Below are 19,093 nucleotides of genomic sequence, written 5' to 3'. Positions count from 1 at the left end.
CAAAGGGAGGAAGATCGCGGGGTTTGGCTTCAAAAGCCAAATGGTCACGCACGTTGAGCGCGGAGGCGGGGAAAAAAACAAACAAAAAAAAAAAAGTATTTTTAAAGCCGTTTGATTCGCTTTTGTTTGCCAAACTGTACTCAACCTTTGTCGTAATTATTCAATATTTTCAACTATTTTCCATTCTCTCCCGACAGGACGTCGCCCTCGATGACATGTTATGCTAATGGGGATTGTCCGGACAATTAAAACGCTTTAGACCCGCTTCGGCAAGCCCCACTTTACACCACTCACTAATTAGATGCGTCGCTTGATTGTGTCAAAGCGGTTCAGGTTTGAAGTGCGCGAAAGTGTTAATCATGGCGATTAAATACCGGGCGGCCTTTACCACCAAAGTTGCTGCCTGTGTTGGTTTAATGGGCGGTGATTTGCGGTTCTGTTTAGACGGCGCGAGCGTAAGGTGCTTCATTAATATGCTCCGCTGAAAGTCGACGAGAGGGGACGATAACGTATTCAAGAGCCACCGGCACCAATTATTTCTATTTGCCAGTCGCGCTCCATCAGTTATCCGGCTCGTCCGGTGCTGCGCTAACAGCTAGAGCAATTGTATTTACTGTGCCTGGCAGCGGCCAAAACGAAGTTATTTCCATCAAGATATCAGTGCCTCGTGCTAATTGGGTGGAAGGAGCTCTCTCTGTTTGGATGGTATCTGCCCGCATGGCATCTCTCTACCTGAAACCTCATTAGGTTGTACTCAAAGCTACTCACGGCCTCCTCCTGTCTGTTTACAAATTTGCCCCAGGTGCAAATCTTTGACGGTTGTAAAGACGCCGCCGCCGCCACCCGCATCGGAGCATTTCTCAAAGGCAGGAGCGCGTCCGTATTTTTAGAGCCGCGCCGGCTATTCTCAGAGCTCTGTTCCTGGTAGAGCTCTTCCAAGCAGGTCATTATGTGTACTTTTATTTTATTTTACTTGACTTGGGGCTGAGTGGCGTTATGGCTTATCTGCTGCGACTCATTCGACTGTATCACGTCTGTCAATCTAGGTGGACTTAATGCGTTTATTCCCCCGCAAAACTCTTTACTTTAGAGTGTTCCGGGGAAACCGCATCGTCCGGCCTCGGGTTCCTAATCTGAGGGGCCGCTTTCAGAAAACGGTCCTTGTCCGTTCTCTGGGATGTTTTTGCGGGGGGGGGGGGGGGCGTCGTCAGAAAACGTATTCTGGCGTCCGGGTGATCGGGAGAAGTGAACGTTGAATTTTAATTGTAATACCACTTTAACGTGATGCGTTCAATTCACGTGTTAAAAGGCTTCAACCACTTTGTGTATCAAGTTGACGAAGAAGCATGCGGTGTGTGTGTGTGTGTCTGTGTGTGTGTGTGTGTGTGTGTGTGTGTGTGTGTGTGTGTGTGTGTGTGTGTGCGCGCGTGTGTGTGCGCGCGTGTGTGTGCGCGCGTGAAATCATGTTGCCATGAAGTATTTTCCTTTTTTCCACTTACATTTATACTATTCTGTGTTCAAAATAAAGTCATCTGACATGATCGTGCGGCTCGTTCGCTGGAGATATGGAAGTGACCCATCTGCAGTCACCTCCCCCCTTGGTCTTTTTTTTTGGGGGGGGGGGGCTCGCAAGACGCCCCCAGCTCCAGTCCCCGGAACACTAGGGGTTAATGTTGATGGAGCGGCCCGCGGGAACAAAGGGGACTCTGTCCGGGGCCGGGGCCGGCGGGCCGCTGGGAGGGGATTCTGAGGGGGAAATGGCCGTGGAGATCAGACCAGAACATAATGTGACAAGGTAACAAGGTAAACCGATCCAGGCCCACAATGCATCCGGAAGCCGGATCAATGAAGGTTTTTGTCGGAAAAAAAAAAAAGAAAGAAAATGGAGGGAATGCGACCGGATATTGAGTTTCAGTGGAACCCCGCCGGGATCTGCGGCGGCCGTATTCCCGGTTAATTCGTCGGCGATTGTAAACCCGCGTTCAGTGACACTTTGGAGAACAGCGGTGGTGAACCTGGAATAAGGAAACGTCCCCGCTTAAGCAGCTTTGAGGCCAGTTTGGTGACGTGGGTGGAAAAGAACAAACTCCAGAATCAGATGTCTCGACCCTTCGGTGTGGCCAGGTGTCCAGCCTTGACCTCTGGAGGTGGACATTCACCACCACTTCCCCCGGGGGTTTCGGGCCGGGTCACCTGCGTGAACCGCCTGAGCGGGTATCAGGGATCGACCACGCAGCCAACAGCGAGCCGCTCAGCTTTTCGTTTTTTTCTCCCCAACTTGCAAAATTTAAACCTTGACCAAACGTATAACGTGTAAATCCTCCTTTTCCACAACCAAGCACTTGGTGCAGGCGCCAAAATAGGGTTCTGACCAGGGGGTCAGAGGTCAACGCGCTCGTTCTAACTGGAATATTTGGAGATGCAAAGTTGGTTTTACCTGTGAAGAGCCCTAGAGAGAGAATGGCGTTGTTGTGAGGCTTGAACCCTCCCACCGGCAAACGCCGTGTTTACACAATGTCCTCTGGAGAAGTCGAGTGAAGACTCCCACATAAATACAAATGTGAACAATGTACGTTCATTCCCAGCACGCAGAACTGCTTTGCATTTCGTATGGTCTCAACAGGCCCGTGTCACCGCTGTGGATTGAGAATGTGAACCCGCTGGAACCCTCGCTGGAACAATGAGTTTGTCTGGTTGTTTAGCATGAATATGAGTAAATTATCTCGGCCACTCCAGATTCCCCGGAAATCACACCAATCATACGGGACTGCACAGGACGTATTAGGCAATCTGGAGGTGTTGTACTCTCAAGTGATAAGCTGTTGGTTTATCCTGGGTTTTATATATATATATATATATATTTCCATGCACACACATACACCCCTATTAGCCACAACGTTTAAACAAACTGCCTAATATTGTGCAGCTCCCCCTCGTGCCGCCAAAGCAGCTCTGACCCGTGGAGCCATGGACTCCACAAGACCTCTGAAGGTGTCCTGTGGTGTCTGGCACCAAGACGTTAGCAGCAGATCCTTTAAGTCCTGGAAGTTGTGAGGTGGGGCCCCCATGGGTCAGGCTTGTTGTTCCAGCACATCCCATAGATGATCGGATCGGACCCTAACCCCATCCACATGAAGTAGAAGAAAATGTGATTCATCGGACCAGGCCACCTTCTTCCATTGCTCCAGTTCTGATGCTCACGTGCCCATTGTAGGTGCTTTCAGCGGTGGACAGGGGTCAGCATGGACACTCTGACCGGTCTGCAGCTACGCAGCCCCATACGCAGCAAGCTGTGATGCACTGTGTGTTCTGACACCTTTCTATCATAGCAGCATGAACTTTTTCAGCAATTTGTGCTACAGTAGCTCTTCTGTGCGATCGAACCAGAGGGACTAGACTTCGCTCCCGACACACATCAATGAGCCCATGGGTGCCCATGACCCTGTCGCCGGTTCACAATGTGATCCTCGTCAAAGTGGCTCAGATCCTTACGCTTGACCATTTTTCCTGCTTCCAACACATCAACTTCAAGAACTGACTGTTCACTTCCTGCCTCATATATCCCACCCCTTGACAGGTGCCATTGTGCCATATATACTGTGTGTGTGTGTGTGTGTGTGTGTGTGTGTGTGTGTGTGTGTGTGTGTGTGTGTGTGTGTGTGTGTGTGTGTGTGTGTGTGTGTGTGTGTGTGTGTGTGTGTGTGTGTGTGCTTATATATATATATATATATATATATATATATATATATAAAATCTGACTTTATTGATCCAGTTTTGTTATATACCTCAGATTTGTACCTTTGGTTTACAGAATCTTTCCAAAGAAAATAAAGACAATTTACTGCCCTATGATCATTGGTCTTGCAATTGCACAGTAAAACTGCTCTCTTAAAAAAAAAAAAAAAAAAAAAAATGAATAATGTGGGTAATGCCACAAAATAAACGCTAACATTTCACCTGGTGTGCATTAGAGAATTGGGATCATTCCCCCAAAGCTTTGGGAGCGGCCGTGTTCATCCAAAATGGATTCATCCCTGGGTTAAGGGCCCTTACGCGAAAATAATGCATTGCCGTGATTTATTTTATTTTTTTTCAAAGTGACTAATCTTTCGATGAATTTCCCAGCGTGATAAAGATGTGATTGTGGTGGAAATATAATATTTTTTAGAACCATTCTCCCGATCGTATTAGAGCCACTACAGCGGGAGGGTAAAAAGGTACAGGTCTAAAAAGCAGTGACCTCCGTTCAAACGACAACAGAGCATTAGTGGCTTATTTGAGGAGGTATAAGGAACGAGATGTTTTTGTCACCTTTTCAAAACGGTCCACGATTCACAGGGTACTCACCAGCCAGGAAAAGTATCGAGAGTGCCTGAGGAGGGAAAAGAAAGACGACTGTCTTAATGCCGCATTAAAATCGAAGAGAATGGAACGCTGGGCCCGGATCGCAGAGAACGCCGCCTCGTGAGCCTCTCCCAGAGGCGCCGCACTTGAGAAGAGCTGCAGCGCGCAACAAAAGGCGGCGACGCACGAAACGGCCGAAACGAGCTTCCGTTCCAAACACCGCCGAGAACGTGTCCTCGTGTGGGCTTTTTATCTTTTCCAGGTCCTTTCTGTCCCAATGCATTAGGCAGCCGGCGTGAAGAGGACGTCCGCAGTCACCGCCGGCCTCTCTCAAGACGGTCATTCTCGGGGATTTCAGTCCTCGACCGAGCAGCGCGTGGAGCATAGAGACCGTTCACACTCAAATGTATAACTTCCCGACCACGATCCTTCTGAGGGGAAAAAAAAAAGCTTTTTATGACCAAATGAAAATTGGTTTCGACATTTAGTAATGGATTTGGATTTGCCTTGTTTTATATGACCTACAGTGTTCGAATCATCGAATATGATTAAAAAGGATTTCTCTAAGATCTTCATCACCGTTGTGTTATATCCATCGTATCGTGTTTCCGAACCCATTTCTGGGCTGTTGGTTTTTTTTGGAACGCGCCTACTTTCCAGCTCGGAACAAAGGCTGTAATCAAAATTCGGGGGTTGGGGGTGGTGGGGGTGGTGGGGGTTATTTTGATGTTGCCTCAGTGACATGAGCGGAGAGGGGGGCTATCCTTTGTCCGCTGTCATGGGTGTGGTTGCGAGTAAAAGTACCGCCCTGTGACGGCTATTTGCAAGTTTAATGTTTCTGAAAACAGCGACCATCTTTCAAATGTTTTCATTAGCCCCGTTCTTTGACCCCTGGCACATAATGTTGTGAGAGGTGACAGGCGCCAGATTATCGGGAGGTATGATGATCAATAGACAAACATGCGTTGAACGCTCCTGGCTGTGGAATTAACCTCCATCTAGCATTCTGCCGCCTGCCACCAATGTAAAAAAGAAAAAAAACAAAAACAAATGGACTGGCCCAAGGCAACGGCCATCGATAATAATATAATGTGTGGATGATGATGAATTATAACCGGGCTTTTGAGGAGGCCTGCCTCGCCCTCATAGACACATACTGTAAGCACCACTAGGTAAATACTGTATATTGATCCCTGTATTCACATTAGTTTACTTCATCTGCATTGGAATCAATGGGAAACCATTCTATTCCACTCCATTGAATTCTGAAATGTTAATAATGTCCAATAATCAAAAGCTGTTTATGAAAGCATCTCTCTCTTTGTCGCATTGATTTTGTTTGGTTCTGGCCAGTAATGCACTGTCGTCACTAATCACTCAGACCAAGTGCACTTTGGAAATGACAAATGTATTTTGGATCCAATAATGTAGATTTTTTTATTTTTTTCCACCGCTAACTAAGCCACAGGTTCAACCCCAGATGCACCGCCAGACTATTTGAATTCGACCGTCACAGCCACCGTAAGTCATCACGGAAAAATACGAATCAACACTTCATTTGCATGACAACTTGCACTGTTATCGCGCAGAATGGGCACAATTTGACGTATTGGGGCTCCATGTTTCATATTCCATCACAGTTAGGTTTAACCTACGTAAACTCCTGTGGCCTCAGTGTGTGTAACATCACACAAGCTTACAGAGAACGCCTCCGATTCATTCATTCTTCATTTTTAGCTGAGGTGTCACTTAAGACCCATGAGATCTGCTTGGCCCACAACAGACGCCACAATAGGAGAGGCGTGAGTGCTCCTGATTCCTTACACCAAAGTGTTCAGTGTCCTGAACCCAAAGATCTCACTGCCTTGACCTAAATGTCAAAAGGCTATTAAAAGCAAATATTTCATCGCTAATAACCCACAACAACATGCATCCTGCAGGAAAATATGGGTCATGGAGAGCATTACTGTTATCTTTTTGGGGTTCGTGGGCCTTTGTGCAAGACACTTTGGGGGGCATATGCGCAGTGTAAACGCCGCCTTTCTTCCCTGCGAGTAAAAAAAAAGTGACACCAGCACTTAATGAGCGCAGAATAGTCGTGCTAAACGTGTATTCTTCGGGGGATTCTGCCGATAACCGCTCGCTAAGCAGGTTGAAATGGATACAAGGAGTCGGTCGAGTCTCGCCCGCAGTCACTCGGAGGCGCTGGGGCAACCTGAGCCTCAAAAGACGCGGTGCATTAGTTCTGCTAAGCTTACCGTGAATGCTAATTGCAGGAAGGACAAACTGTAACCCCTGCCCCGTGGCCATGAACCCATTAAGTAACACGGAGGGTTTCACGGACCTGGCAGGCGTAACAAAGAGGCTGCTTAGAAAAAGGTCTGCAACGCTACGGTGGTTTAAATAGGGATAACAAGTCACTGTTTTGGACGATTCCCCCCCGGGACGCAGCCCTACGCCCTTTTTCTTTTTGATGTGGGATGGCCGTACGTAGAAATGACCCCGCCGCTCCGAAAGCTCAACGTCAGCTGTTAATACAATGCGACAGGCTTCTGTTCAATTGGGATTTGCGGTCAGGGCGTCCGAAAATGCTTTTCACGTTGCCGCGGAGCCCGGCAGATGGCATGCCGGAGAAAATGCACCGTTTATGGTTCAAGTACCTGCGGTTTCACCCTGAGGCCAACAACGGTGACCTGCAGTCACAATCTAGGATGACACTCTATTGACAGGAAAGGTGTCTTTTACGCTGTATTTTACTCATTGTTCCGCACAACAAACTAAATGTGGCTTCAACGCCATGAAACATACCGGTCATCAACTTGGACCCTCAACCACCGCACTGTCCTTCTATTGCTTATACACGCATCAGCCACATTTTGCAGATGATGTGACGGTCTTCATCAATGTCGATACTTTCTTTGAAGGCCCATTTCTGAAATTCGCTCGAGAGCTAGAAGTTGCACATATATATACACCGAGCCCTGTTTGCAGTATCTCAATTCCGACACCCGGCCCAAACCCCGGCGACCTTGTCACGGGAAGTTTGATTTACCGGCCCGGGTCCCAGGTGAGCTTGTTGCCCTACAGGGCTGCCCTGCCTGCCAGGAGATGGATGGCTTGGGAGTGTGGAACGCGGGGCGCGGGGACGCATGGCCCTGAGCCGTGCTGTCTTAACTCGGCGCTAATGTAACCACGCCGCTCCCCGGGAGCTGTTGTCTCGCCCACGGAATCTCTCTCGAAAGCTCCCCCGAGGCGGCGGCAGCCGAGAGAGAGAGAGAGAGAGAGAGAGAGAGAGAGAGAGAGAGAGAGAGAGAGAGATGCCGAGGCAGGGCGGGCCACGGCCAGGTTCAAGGGTGGTAGGGGTCGGCTTTCATTCTCTGGCCGGAACGTACAGGCAGGACGGGCACCACTTTTCAGCAGAGAGGCCGTTTCACTATGCTTTTACCCCCACGCACCCACCATTTACTCGCAAATGCACGGGACCTTAATCTTACAGGAATAGATCGACTACCGTTTCACATTTTTGATACTCTCTCTGTCCAACACAACATAAAATCAAGGCACGCTTGCCCAGTGATTGCTTTGACTGTTAGTGTACGTCAGGGCTATTGAGCTGCATTCAACGTTATCGGATCTTCATAACTTGGGCGGTAAAAGACAAAATGGGAAGACACAAATATGGAAATTCAATATTTACTGATTTCATCATGTGATTTCCCAATTTCTACACGGATCATGTGGGTTAGGGTCAGATAGCATGATCAGCCTGATATAACATCTGAAACCAGCCTTGGGAGATGAGACGTCCCGTTGAAGGTCACCCTCCCCCTCCGAGGAGAGCTTAAGAGCCTTTTGTGGTTGGGATACATGTACATGACAAGCTGTAAAAGTACGATCTGCCGTTTTAATTGTCATGCGGCGCTTTCACACAGAGCCAAACTGTCTGCAACACCTCCACAGCAGGAAACTAGAGCCTCGCCACTTAATCAGGGCTGCGGTTGTGGGGATGTATGAAATATTTACAGCATTTCACTTCTGTATTTCACAGTGTAGCAAATCCTTTCTTCAATAAAATAAAACGTGCGCTCTGACAGTCGTGCCATGTTTGTTTTTTTTGGGTTGTTTTTTTTCCAGGCGTCATTTTGCAATTTGTGGTCCAATCATTTATCAATATTCACCTTGGTAACATTAAAAGAGTAAAGTAAATAAAATAAAAAAAAATAATAATTGTTTTAATGCATCTGACAAATGACTGAGCAAATCCAGACGTTCTAAACAACACGTTCTAAACAGCAAATCCATTCTAAACAACTATCCACTAACAGAGGAAAACATTAACAGGTTTGATGCTCACTCAAGGAACTCAATTTTCCAATTTAGTGAAAGGCAAGGATGAACAGGAAACAAGGCAATTTGCTGTGGTCCTCCAGCGAGCCTCAGCCATTCTCTGTCTGCTTTACGAGCAGTAATTACACTACAAAATGAATGCCATTTCATATTAAGCTGCAGTCGGAATCCAACGTCAAAGACTGACTCATTATCAGCAATCAGGGGAATTAGTTACATCATTTAACCAAACGAACATATCATTTCCTGGATGCAGCAGAGGGAGATAGAGCCATTAGAAAAATTGTAGCTCTTAAATAGAATAATTGACATCTCTATCTTCTCTGCTACTTTTGCTGAAGGGCTCCAAAATTGCATTAGCCACCATTGAAAATCTGAACTGAGAAAAAACGCACCACTTAGAATCTTTTTTCTTTTTTTTTTTTAATAAAAAAGGCGCTGCACCCATTCATGTAATGCCGACTGTGCTAAAAGGGCCTGCGTTTTGTCCGTCTCTGTCACCAAGGTAACAAATCACAAAACCCTGCCTATTGATAAAAAAAAAAAAAATCAATGATGAGAAACTTATCGTCTACGCGAATACTGTAAACGTTGACTGTCTGCTGCACGTCAGAATCAATTTTTTTTGTCATTTGTACATTGACATAATTAATTTAAATAGGACATTTTAGAAGTTAGCTATAAAGGGGGGGTCGGCTTGTTTTGTTGTTCACACTAGCCCACTCTATCATATGCAGCCTGGTGTGGTGTTCTAATATTCCAGCAGCTGTGGCCCCGGGACGTCCGTCAGCACAGGTCAATGTCTGGGGGCAAGTGGAGACTTTGGCCGGACCAGCAGATCATCGCCTGCTCTCAACACTTCCAAAATACCTCTTTCCCCAGACACATTCTTTGCCTTTTGGACCTTTTCTGGGGTGAATGCATGGGCTAAATGGTAATGTATGACTGAGAACAATAAATATGGCTGCGGGCAGCAATACACGGGTCCAGGTTAGTTGTTATGACGTCTGTGATGTAATGACGTTCAAGGCCTATTTGCAATGCTGTTGATTTTATGTAGGTTATTGTTATAACTACGATTCAAGATGACAACCAAATAAATTGTCTGTAATGGAATAGATTTGTTGCACTGGTCACAAATCTGACGTTGTCGGCCATTCTCCCTTCCTCTAGGACCCTGGTGTGTGTCGGATTAGTAATAAATTAATAAAGTAAAAAGATTGTATTATCCACCGCCCACCCCGTGTTTAATGGCAGTTATCGCTGCGTATGTGCAGTTTGTCAGAGTTTGTGTTTTATATTCCTTTAGTTAAAGTCCAATCGAATAACCCATTGGGCGGATCTAATATCTGAAGCGTTTCCAGATGCCAGGTCTATATCGAGCAAGGGGAGCTGCTGCATGTGTGCGGCGCCATCTTGCACGCAGTCAATTTACCGTTGTAGAGATGATAAAAAACAGTTTCTTAATAACTTGTTCTGCAAAAATGGACCAATCAGGATTGAACATCAATGACGGCATGTTGGAACTGCCCCAAATACAATTCTTATTCATTGTGTCCGTGGATTAATTGGTTCCATGAGCTCCGCACACCACTGACGTACATTTTTTTCATGAACAAAAACAATAGGGATCTCCTCCTCCTTTGGGGCTGGACCCCTAATAATAATAATAATATAACACTTTCTTGATCCTGGTTGGGAAATAAGAGATTGTAGACAAAGTATTTGAATTTCATGTTTTTTTTGTTTTTTTTATTATGAAAGAAAGGTTTTAAGATTCAGGACAACATCAAAAATGTGAAATTTGCAAAGAGTAAATGAAACAACTGGAACAGACCAGAAGTGGGAAAGACAGTAAAATATCCACAATGAACAGCAGAAAATACAGATTGTGTTAGAGTGGGGGAAAAAAAAAGTATGTAGATAGATATTGATTGTACACTGGATGCCAGCACGTATTCCACATGTGATATAGGCTTCAAAAGGCCACATTTTATTTCAGGGTGGCAGACGCAGAGGAAACCATGCCCAGGTGGATGGAATGGCCTAGTCAACTCAGGAGCAGCAGCTGAACCTGCCGTGGAAAAACCTGGGCGGCCTCCCAAATAGTCCGGTGGATTCCATGTTTCTCACCACAGAAAGAGTAACTTCAGTCTCAGTTTAAAGAAAACAAGTTAGTGCCGGCTGAATCACGTCACGAAAAAAAATAAAATAAAAATAAAAAAATGCAACACTTGAAAATCGGCAAATATGGGTACAGTTACCAAATGAATTTGCCAGCATCAGAAAACAGTCACTACAGCAGAATAACTACTAAAACAACTCTTACTATGCAAAATTGATTCTGGCCTGATGCCAGAGCTGTTTGCTTCTGTAAAAGACCCCCCCAAAAATAATAATAATAAAAAAATGTACACTCCACTGGTCTGAAATATTTTTAAATATTTCAAATCTCCACATGCGAGCGAAAAACAAATTAATTGTGAATAACAAAATGTACCCCCAGGTCACTACAACCACAAGAGCAGAGATATTCAAACTGGGGGTATTTTCCCCAAGTCCTCATCTGTCCATCTGTCAACTGTCGGATATTGAAAAAGTAAAACGACAGATAGGGATCAGCGTGTGCTGCAGCTGCGCCGGCTCCTCCTAAACGTGGCTTACACTCAAAAAAAATGAGAAAGAAAAATCGACCGAGTCAAAGCTTCTAGAACTATGCAGAGGAGAGCGCCGACGCGGTGCAGAAGGAGCCTCACTTGGGCTTGGTCTCGGCGTCTGTGACCTGGCGGATGAAGATGGCGTCCTCCGGGTGGTTGATCTCGCCCTGCTCCTGCATGTAGGACGAGGCGATGGCGAGCATGGTGCCGTCGTTGTTGAACGCCAGCGAGGCGATGCTGGTCGGGTAGCGGTGGAACTGGCACAGCCGCTTCTTGTTGAACGGGTCCCAGATGTTGACGAAGCCGTCCGAGCCACCTGGGAGGAAGGAGGCTCAAGGTCACGCATACGGCTCCACCAGTAAGATTAGGATCTGTAATAAGGAAAGGATTCCCCGCGCAACCCTGCAAGATCTAATCCTTTAAGTCATCGGTCCAAAGAAAAATAATAATAATAATAATAATAATAATAATAAATAAATAAATAAATAAATAAATAAATAAATAAATAAATAAATAAATAAATAAATAAATAAAGCATTGATACGAAGACACTGAAAAATGATGACCTTTAAGAATTATCATAACATATGACATTAGAGACAAGTTTTTTCTCGCCCATAAACCTAGCTGGGTATTATTCAACGATTTAACACCGGATCCTAAATAATACCACTTTCGATTGTTCTCTTGAGGTCAAGTTCATACGGTTCTTGAAAAAAGCAGAGTCACCGACTGCTTTTATTTTAGAATCTGTTTTACCAAAATGAAAATTGCATGCATCAGTAAAATTTGTTACGTTTCACGATAAATCTCTGAGAACAGATATGTAAATAAGAAAATAATACCCAAACAGTCTACATCATGAATTTTCTAAAGCTTCTAGCAAGTCCCCAATATTTGCCTAAGCCATATAGTGATCACTGGCTTAAACCTCGGTTGTTAGCCAAGCCACAGATATTCATGTTATGAAGCCAACATTTAACCGTTCTCTAACCTTAATAGAGACCTTGTTGAACCCAAACAAAGGATGAGAAAATGTGTTTTGGTGACATTTTTTGAGGACGTGGTGATTTTCTGTCTTTGCAGCTTCACCAACGATTGAAAGGCAAAGAAAAGTGACGCCCGAATAAAAAGCAGCCGACATTTGTAATGTCAATACTCTTTCATTTCGACGTAATTCAGGCAATACGATAAAAGTATGACATTTCGGTACCCGGCCCTAATTTGGGCTAGCCAGTCTATCGCACCTGTTGCAAAGGTGTTGTGAACACTGTGGAATGAGATGGCGTTGACGGGGTAAACGTGCTCGATGCCGTTCTCCTTTAGCCGGTGGCACTTGAAAGCGTACTTCTTCTTCTGAACCTCCAGGCTCGGGTCCAGATACTCCACGGCCACGCGGCCCTCGATGGAGCTCAAGACGTATCCCTGCGGCGAGACAGAGGACGGGAAATCTTCACATCAACACTCACAATGACCTCGACTGGGTCTGGCGTTCTGCGGGTGAGCTACCTGTTTGTTGGGGAACGCTCTGATGCAGCGAGTCTGGTACTTGAGGCTGGACTCCCTCCTCTGCTGTACGTAGCCCATGTTCCTTAAATCCCACACCAGGACTTTTCTGCCGGCGGTGCCGACGATCAGCCTGTCGCCAGCCACTGACAGGGTGTACACCTTTCAGAGAGGAAACGTTCAGACAAGCACGACACACAAAACAATCAGTGCAAGATTCTGTTTCTGAATAAATGCGAGTTGTGAACCCAGATGGCATATCTGCCCAAATTTAGGCAGCAAGCCGAGGTGTCATGAGGTTGAGATCTCGCCAGAGGTTACCAGAGAGTCTGACTTAATTCAGTCAACATTTATGTGTTCCAAAGCAACAAAATATTTACCAAAACAGGTACGAATATAGAGGTAAAAATCCAACCTAGATAACAGTAGGGCTGCAGGATATGGAAAAAAATATTTGATGTGCGATAAATGTGTTGTTGCATATTTCTATGACAATATGACAAGATATGAGGGTAATGGTGTCAGGAACAAAAAATGCGTAGCTGTTTTGAATGCAGTACATAATGATATACTTGTATATCTCTGGGTATCACTTTAATGTATTTAAAAGGTGCGCTGCAAAAGTCCCTCGAAGCCAAACGGTACTAAATAATATGACATGAGGTTATAAATAAAATGTATAATAACATATTATGACCAACCAGTCACTGAGTTAAGTGGTAAGGATTGTAATACAGAGTGCGCTTCACGCAAGTTCAGTTTGAAAAAGCATCTACCGAGCTCGGAGCTTTATTTACCTCACTTGTCATGGGGAAAGTAAGCACTGATTTTAACGTTATCATTTAAGTGCAAAGTGAGGATGAGTTGGTGTTATGTTGTCTGATTATTATATGTGCTTAAGTTTCCACATCCAACGTTTCTCATGTTGCAGGAAGCCTATCCTTGCTGCCAAATACAGTTTGAGTGCATCCATGGTTTCTTTATATCCCCTGGATGATTTGACATGCTACGTCATGCTGATAGAAAAAAGTAAAACATAATAATATTAATAGTAATTGCACCACTGATAATATCAACACTACCTTTTCAGGTTGAATGAAGGTGCCAGCATTGCACGGTGTCCTTGGGTCCCACATCCGAACTGACCTGTCCCAGCTCCCCGTCACCATCACGTTGACCTCTGGGCAGTATTCCACACAGCGAATGGGGGCTTCATGTGTTCCAACGATAGTATCTATACCAGTAGATTGAGCAAAAACACTTTAATAAATTGAAATAGACCCAAGAGTGCAGGATAGTGGTGTAACGGAACGTAGGTGATCCGTACTGATCGCCCCCCGCGGCTCGGCTCGCATGCGAACCAGGGATCAGTTGCAAAATTAACCATAATATTGAAATACAGTTTTACTGCCACTGGTACTTTTTAAAATAATAATTCCTTAAATCTCGATGCAGAGTTGCAGTGAAAAGAAGATAAGACAAGGAAGATGCGAGCTGTGTCTTACTCTGAGGTGCAATGATTAGTTTAAGGTCGTCGCGCTGTATTGCTGCTACTTTGCAATGTGTAAATGTGCGTCTGTGCGTCTGCCATATTGGAGCAGTCAGGATCCGCTCGTAAGAAAATACAATGTGTATTGAGAGATGCAGACTTTTCTACAAAGTCTACTGTAATGTGCTTAATTCGCAACAGGTTTTCATTAAATTTAGTTTGTTATAAACCTGAGAAATTGAACATGATACTGGTTTCTTATTGGAATTAAAATCAGTGAGTATCATGAGTATTGAATATTTACATATTTTAAGATTTTATTTAAACATTGGACAACATACTGTATGTTGTTCTCATTTAAGGCAAAATGTCCTTGCTTTAATTGTTTTACAGAATAAATGGAAAGCAAAGTGAACTTGTCTCCCTTTCTTTGGCCGATGCGAAATGAACCGATCCGTGACTCAAAACCGTGACTTTTGTGATCCGTTACACCCCTAGTACAGGATTTTTAGAGGGTGTCATATAATGTAAAAGTGTAGTCAATTGAGGGTTAACAAAAAAAAAAAAATTACAATTTTATCAACAGATATTCCAAGTTACATAGGGGGTTTGAGCTGACATACCTTGGTCTGTATTTAAATCGTGGGTTTTTAATTGTTTGTCCAATCCTCCACTCCAAGCATGCGTCGGGTCCTGCAAGTATCAAAGATATACTGTCCGTGTGAATCAGGCGACTCCAACTGTATTAGGTGGTAAATTATTCGGGATCAGAATGGTTTGTGGTTTGTCTTACATAGAAAGCACAGTCAAGCACCGGGGCCGTGTGCTGGTACTTCATCCTCATGGAGTTGCCTGTGACGTCATAGAGCCGAACCGTGGAGTCCCACGAGGAAACCAACAGGAACTGGGCGGTGCTGGGGCTGAACTTCACCGCGGAGATGCTGTCCTCCGGGCCCTGGTTCAGTTTGTACTCGTTTGAGCCTGTCATCTGCAAAGGAAAACAACTATTACAGTTAGACATCGCCTCACATGTTTCCATCCAAAATGTATGGGAATTTTGGGCCAAAGTTATAAGATGGGTTAAGACAAATTAACCGTCTAACCAATTTGTATTTTCTAATATTCATGGCTGTTCTTCATATGGTCGGTGTGTATTACTAAACTATTATAGGCTTCATTATTATGCTATGGTGGTGGCATAACATGAACATAGAAATAGGGTTTGTCCATTTTTATATGTATGCCGATTAATTGCCAAATAAATGTCATGATCGTGACGGCACCCACACCAGCTTAGGTACGTCTGATGGACTATCGGAGTAGAAAATCAAAATATATACAAGCCATGGCTAAATGAAGAGATGAGTGTGTGTCAGGTTGGTTCTGAAGTAGAAGGTAACCGTGTTATGGCAAGATGGAAACGGGGGAACCGTGAATCAGCTGTTTATCTTCCAAAATCTTGGGTTGATGTTTAGGTTCATTGTATTACTTTATTGATATCGTTTTGATGTGAGCTGCCGTAGAACCGCAATTTCCCTCTGGTAAGGGATAAAGTATCTGTCTGTCTGTCTGTCTGTCTGTCTGTCTATCTATCTGTCCAGTAAAACAACAATAGTCTGACTCTCGACCCTAGGTTGACCTGCGTGTTGCTACACTACAGATAACGGCTAACGATTAGCCGAGGTAACAGACCGTGCTACGGCGAACGTCGCAGCGTTCAAACCGTTTGCTCTCGCTCGATCTCGTTATTTTTTTTTTTCGGAAAACAACGGATCTCGAGTTGCTCGTGTTGTCGTGCTGGGCTACGGCCATTTGTAATGGGAGCGACAGAAATATACGATTAGGGTTGTAGTCCAGGAATTAGACCAAGCCTGTTTGGACTCCCGCCGGCACCTGTTAGCGTTAGCATGTACGGCTAGGCCCATGCTTTCCCAGGTGACGTCTGGTACTGTATACTCACCGCTCTGGGTTCGTAAAGACAATTTATACAAATTATTGTCTTAAAAAAAAACCCAACAACAACAACAACCCGCTGTTATAATCCGTGCGCGCTGTTCGGTGCGTCGCTAGCTCGCCGGCCGTCTGCGCGCGGAGCTTCCGTGCGCTTCAACTCGTCCGCCGCATGCGCCCTGCCGATTGGCTGAGACGAATTGCCCCGAGTTCCCGCTTTCGTTCTGATTGGTCAATCCTTGTACACGTCCGGTGTCGCGGGTGCGAGTCACCGGACGCGCGACGCGGGGCCGCGGCGGCTCTGACGCGCGCTCGTGTCGCGGGCTGATGCCGCTGCCGCTGCTGCTGCCGCCGCTGCCGCCGCTGCCGCTGCCGCTGCCGCTGCCGCTGCCGCTGCTGCTGCGCTCCGCGGAGGGCGGAAAGTCGGTCGTCCCGAGGCGTGCTCTCGCCGCGTCCGGGACACGCGTGTTCTGCTGCGGCTTCTGCTCGGGAAAACGTGTGAGGCCGCAGGAGAGAAAAACAAAACAAAAAAAAAACCGTGTGTCGTTTTGTCAGCCTTGTGAATTCCACATTCGCCCGCGCGGTGGCTAAAACGGCTGGGTGCTTTTGATCGAAGCGAGACTAAAACCCACGCAAAGAGTTTTGTGTTTTTCCAAGGGGTTCGTTTCGGCAAACTCGGGCTCGGGGCTGCCCCGATATTCCGTTTTGGGATTACTCAAATGGCCGTCCTTCTTTTCCTTTCCGATTAGGAGGTGGGATTTTCCCGAGTTCTGGGTTCGATGGAATGTGACATTACAAGGTTGAGCCCAGAAGTACCAATAGCCAGTGTTTTTTGGTGGCAAGTAAAATATAATCTCTGTCATTGAAACACCATTTGATTTAGCGCTGACCATCAGCCAACATGGAAAATGTTTTCTTTTTAAATACACGTTAGACGTTAGTTAGGTGTGTTTATTGTATTGGGTACTATGTGCATATACGATAACACGTATTAACCCCGAGGGGAAAATTCATGCATATAGAATAGTCAAAGGATTTCTCATCGTGGGGTCCTTCAACAGGTTCCAGGTGGTCCCCAGCAAAACGAAGAACGGTTCAATTCCACCCCTATTTAATTGACAAGACGTTAAACAAGCTACAATAATGACTGTCTTAATTATGTTGCCACTGTTATCTCCCTAACCATAATATATACTATGCAGGTGTGGAAAATCATATCTTACATTGTCAGATTGGGGCCCCAGAGAGAAAATGTCATCAATTGGGGCCCCATGTCTATTACATAGAGGGTCCTTGATATGAGAAAAGTGGAGAACCACTGCTTTATTGTATATATGTATAGTGTCTGTGGCCTACCGCCCACATACACCACCACTCTCTCATAAACTAATTTATTTTCCTTAAGAGAGGCAGAAATATTAGTAAGGTTTAAGGCATTCGCACTGTTTAGGCTGGCCAATATTTAGACAATAAAAAGCAACAATCCATCCTTCAATTATGATTTATTTAAAAAAGAACATTTCTGGTTCTTCAAGGAAGGTTGTCAAACAAAACCCAATTAGGCATCTGTTTGTCCTGTGTCTTATGAGGCTTCAGGCCTACAAAAAGGAAATGTTGCTGGAAAACACACTGCGGCATGTTCATTCACAAAGTTTGAAGGACTACTGTTCGAAAATCCTCAAATAATCACGTCGAATAAACCGATCACAGTGAGATTTGCTTAAGTTGCATGGATGTGGTTTGAATCTTGGGTTAAAAAATGGTTTACATTGCTGAGTACGTGAGTAGTATATACAGTATACATGTCGACAGGCCCAAAAATAATCCCTCAAAAGATTATTAACAAACATTTAATCCAAATAAATAGTATAGATAATTACATCCTCAAGAATTTAAATGTAAAAAAACAACAACAACGATTATCAGACTAACGAATAGCAACGTGTGTTGTTTAAATCAAACTCTTTCAATATATAATCCATGGATGACCATATTTCACAATTTATGAATGCTTTTTTTATAATTATACACGGTAGACCAGGAACCTTTATATACCCAAAACGCTGTTATTTGGCTTTTTTCATGGCTTGAAAAACATAGCAAGACATAATATTGACATTTTTACAGCATAATTTGCCCATTACCTGCGTCTTTCCAGTGATTCGTTTTGAAGGAACGTGATTGTCCTGTCGTAGAGAAAAAAAACGCTCTTTTATTTCTGTGCGAGGTGGACGATATAAGCGCCAAATTCTATAGCATAGACTGCTATGAAGCGAACAATATTGCACAATAGTAAAGTATCAAAATATGAAAATCCCACATTTCAGTCCAAGCACTGACACAAATTTTCCTATAAAACATTTATGGACAATCTGATGCAAAACGAGACCCTTTTACATTGAAACAGAGAGCCGCGTTTTTTAAGCATTTTTACATAATAATATAGACTGGGGGGATTTTTCAAATAGAATTATATAGAATCATAGTCAGAGAATCAAATGAAAAAAAAAATGCTATCGTTTGTACAAATGTAATTCTTATATGTTCCGAATTTGAAATTGAGAAATTAAGATGCACATTTTGAGTTTAGGAAACCTTAAAAAAAATAATAGGTTTAGCAAATGAAAGCATCTTTGATGTTGATCCAATGACTTCAACCCAATGATGATTTTTTCGGTGTAATGATAATAATAATTATAATAACTGACCAATAATAATAATAACGGACCAATAATAAAAATAATAACTGACCAATAATAATAATAATAATAATAATTATAATACCTGGCTTTATTTTCCC

General features: G+C 44.3%; 1 protein-coding gene across 2 annotated transcripts; it reads right to left on the bottom strand.

Moving 5' to 3' along the window:
• Positions 1–10,444: 10,444 nt before the first annotated feature.
• On the bottom strand, positions 10,445–16,405 carry bub3 (BUB3 mitotic checkpoint protein). Of its 2 annotated transcripts, XM_080021440.1 has the most exons (7): positions 16,304–16,405; positions 15,137–15,331; positions 14,967–15,036; positions 13,937–14,088; positions 12,858–13,016; positions 12,596–12,773; positions 10,445–11,664 (listed from the first exon to the last, which is right to left on the bottom strand). In XM_080021440.1, the coding sequence occupies exons 2-7, from the start codon at positions 15,329–15,331 to the stop codon at positions 11,444–11,446; spliced, it is 975 nt and encodes a 324-aa protein (XP_079877566.1). In that variant the 5' UTR covers positions 16,304–16,405; the 3' UTR covers positions 10,445–11,443. The 2 variants fall into 2 exon arrangements, with proteins under 2 accessions (XP_079877566.1, XP_079877565.1); XM_080021439.1 differs by lacking the exon at positions 16,304–16,405 and having other exon boundaries at positions 15,137–15,383.
• Between the last annotated feature and the right edge of the window lie 2,688 nt (positions 16,406–19,093).

Source organism: Zeus faber, assembly GCF_960531495.2.
Source record: "Zeus faber genome assembly, chromosome: 20".
NCBI lineage: Eukaryota > Metazoa > Chordata > Actinopteri > Zeiformes > Zeidae > Zeus > Zeus faber.
Note: the sequence above shows the minus strand (reverse complement) of the source record. Positions and strands in the feature narration are given on the sequence as shown.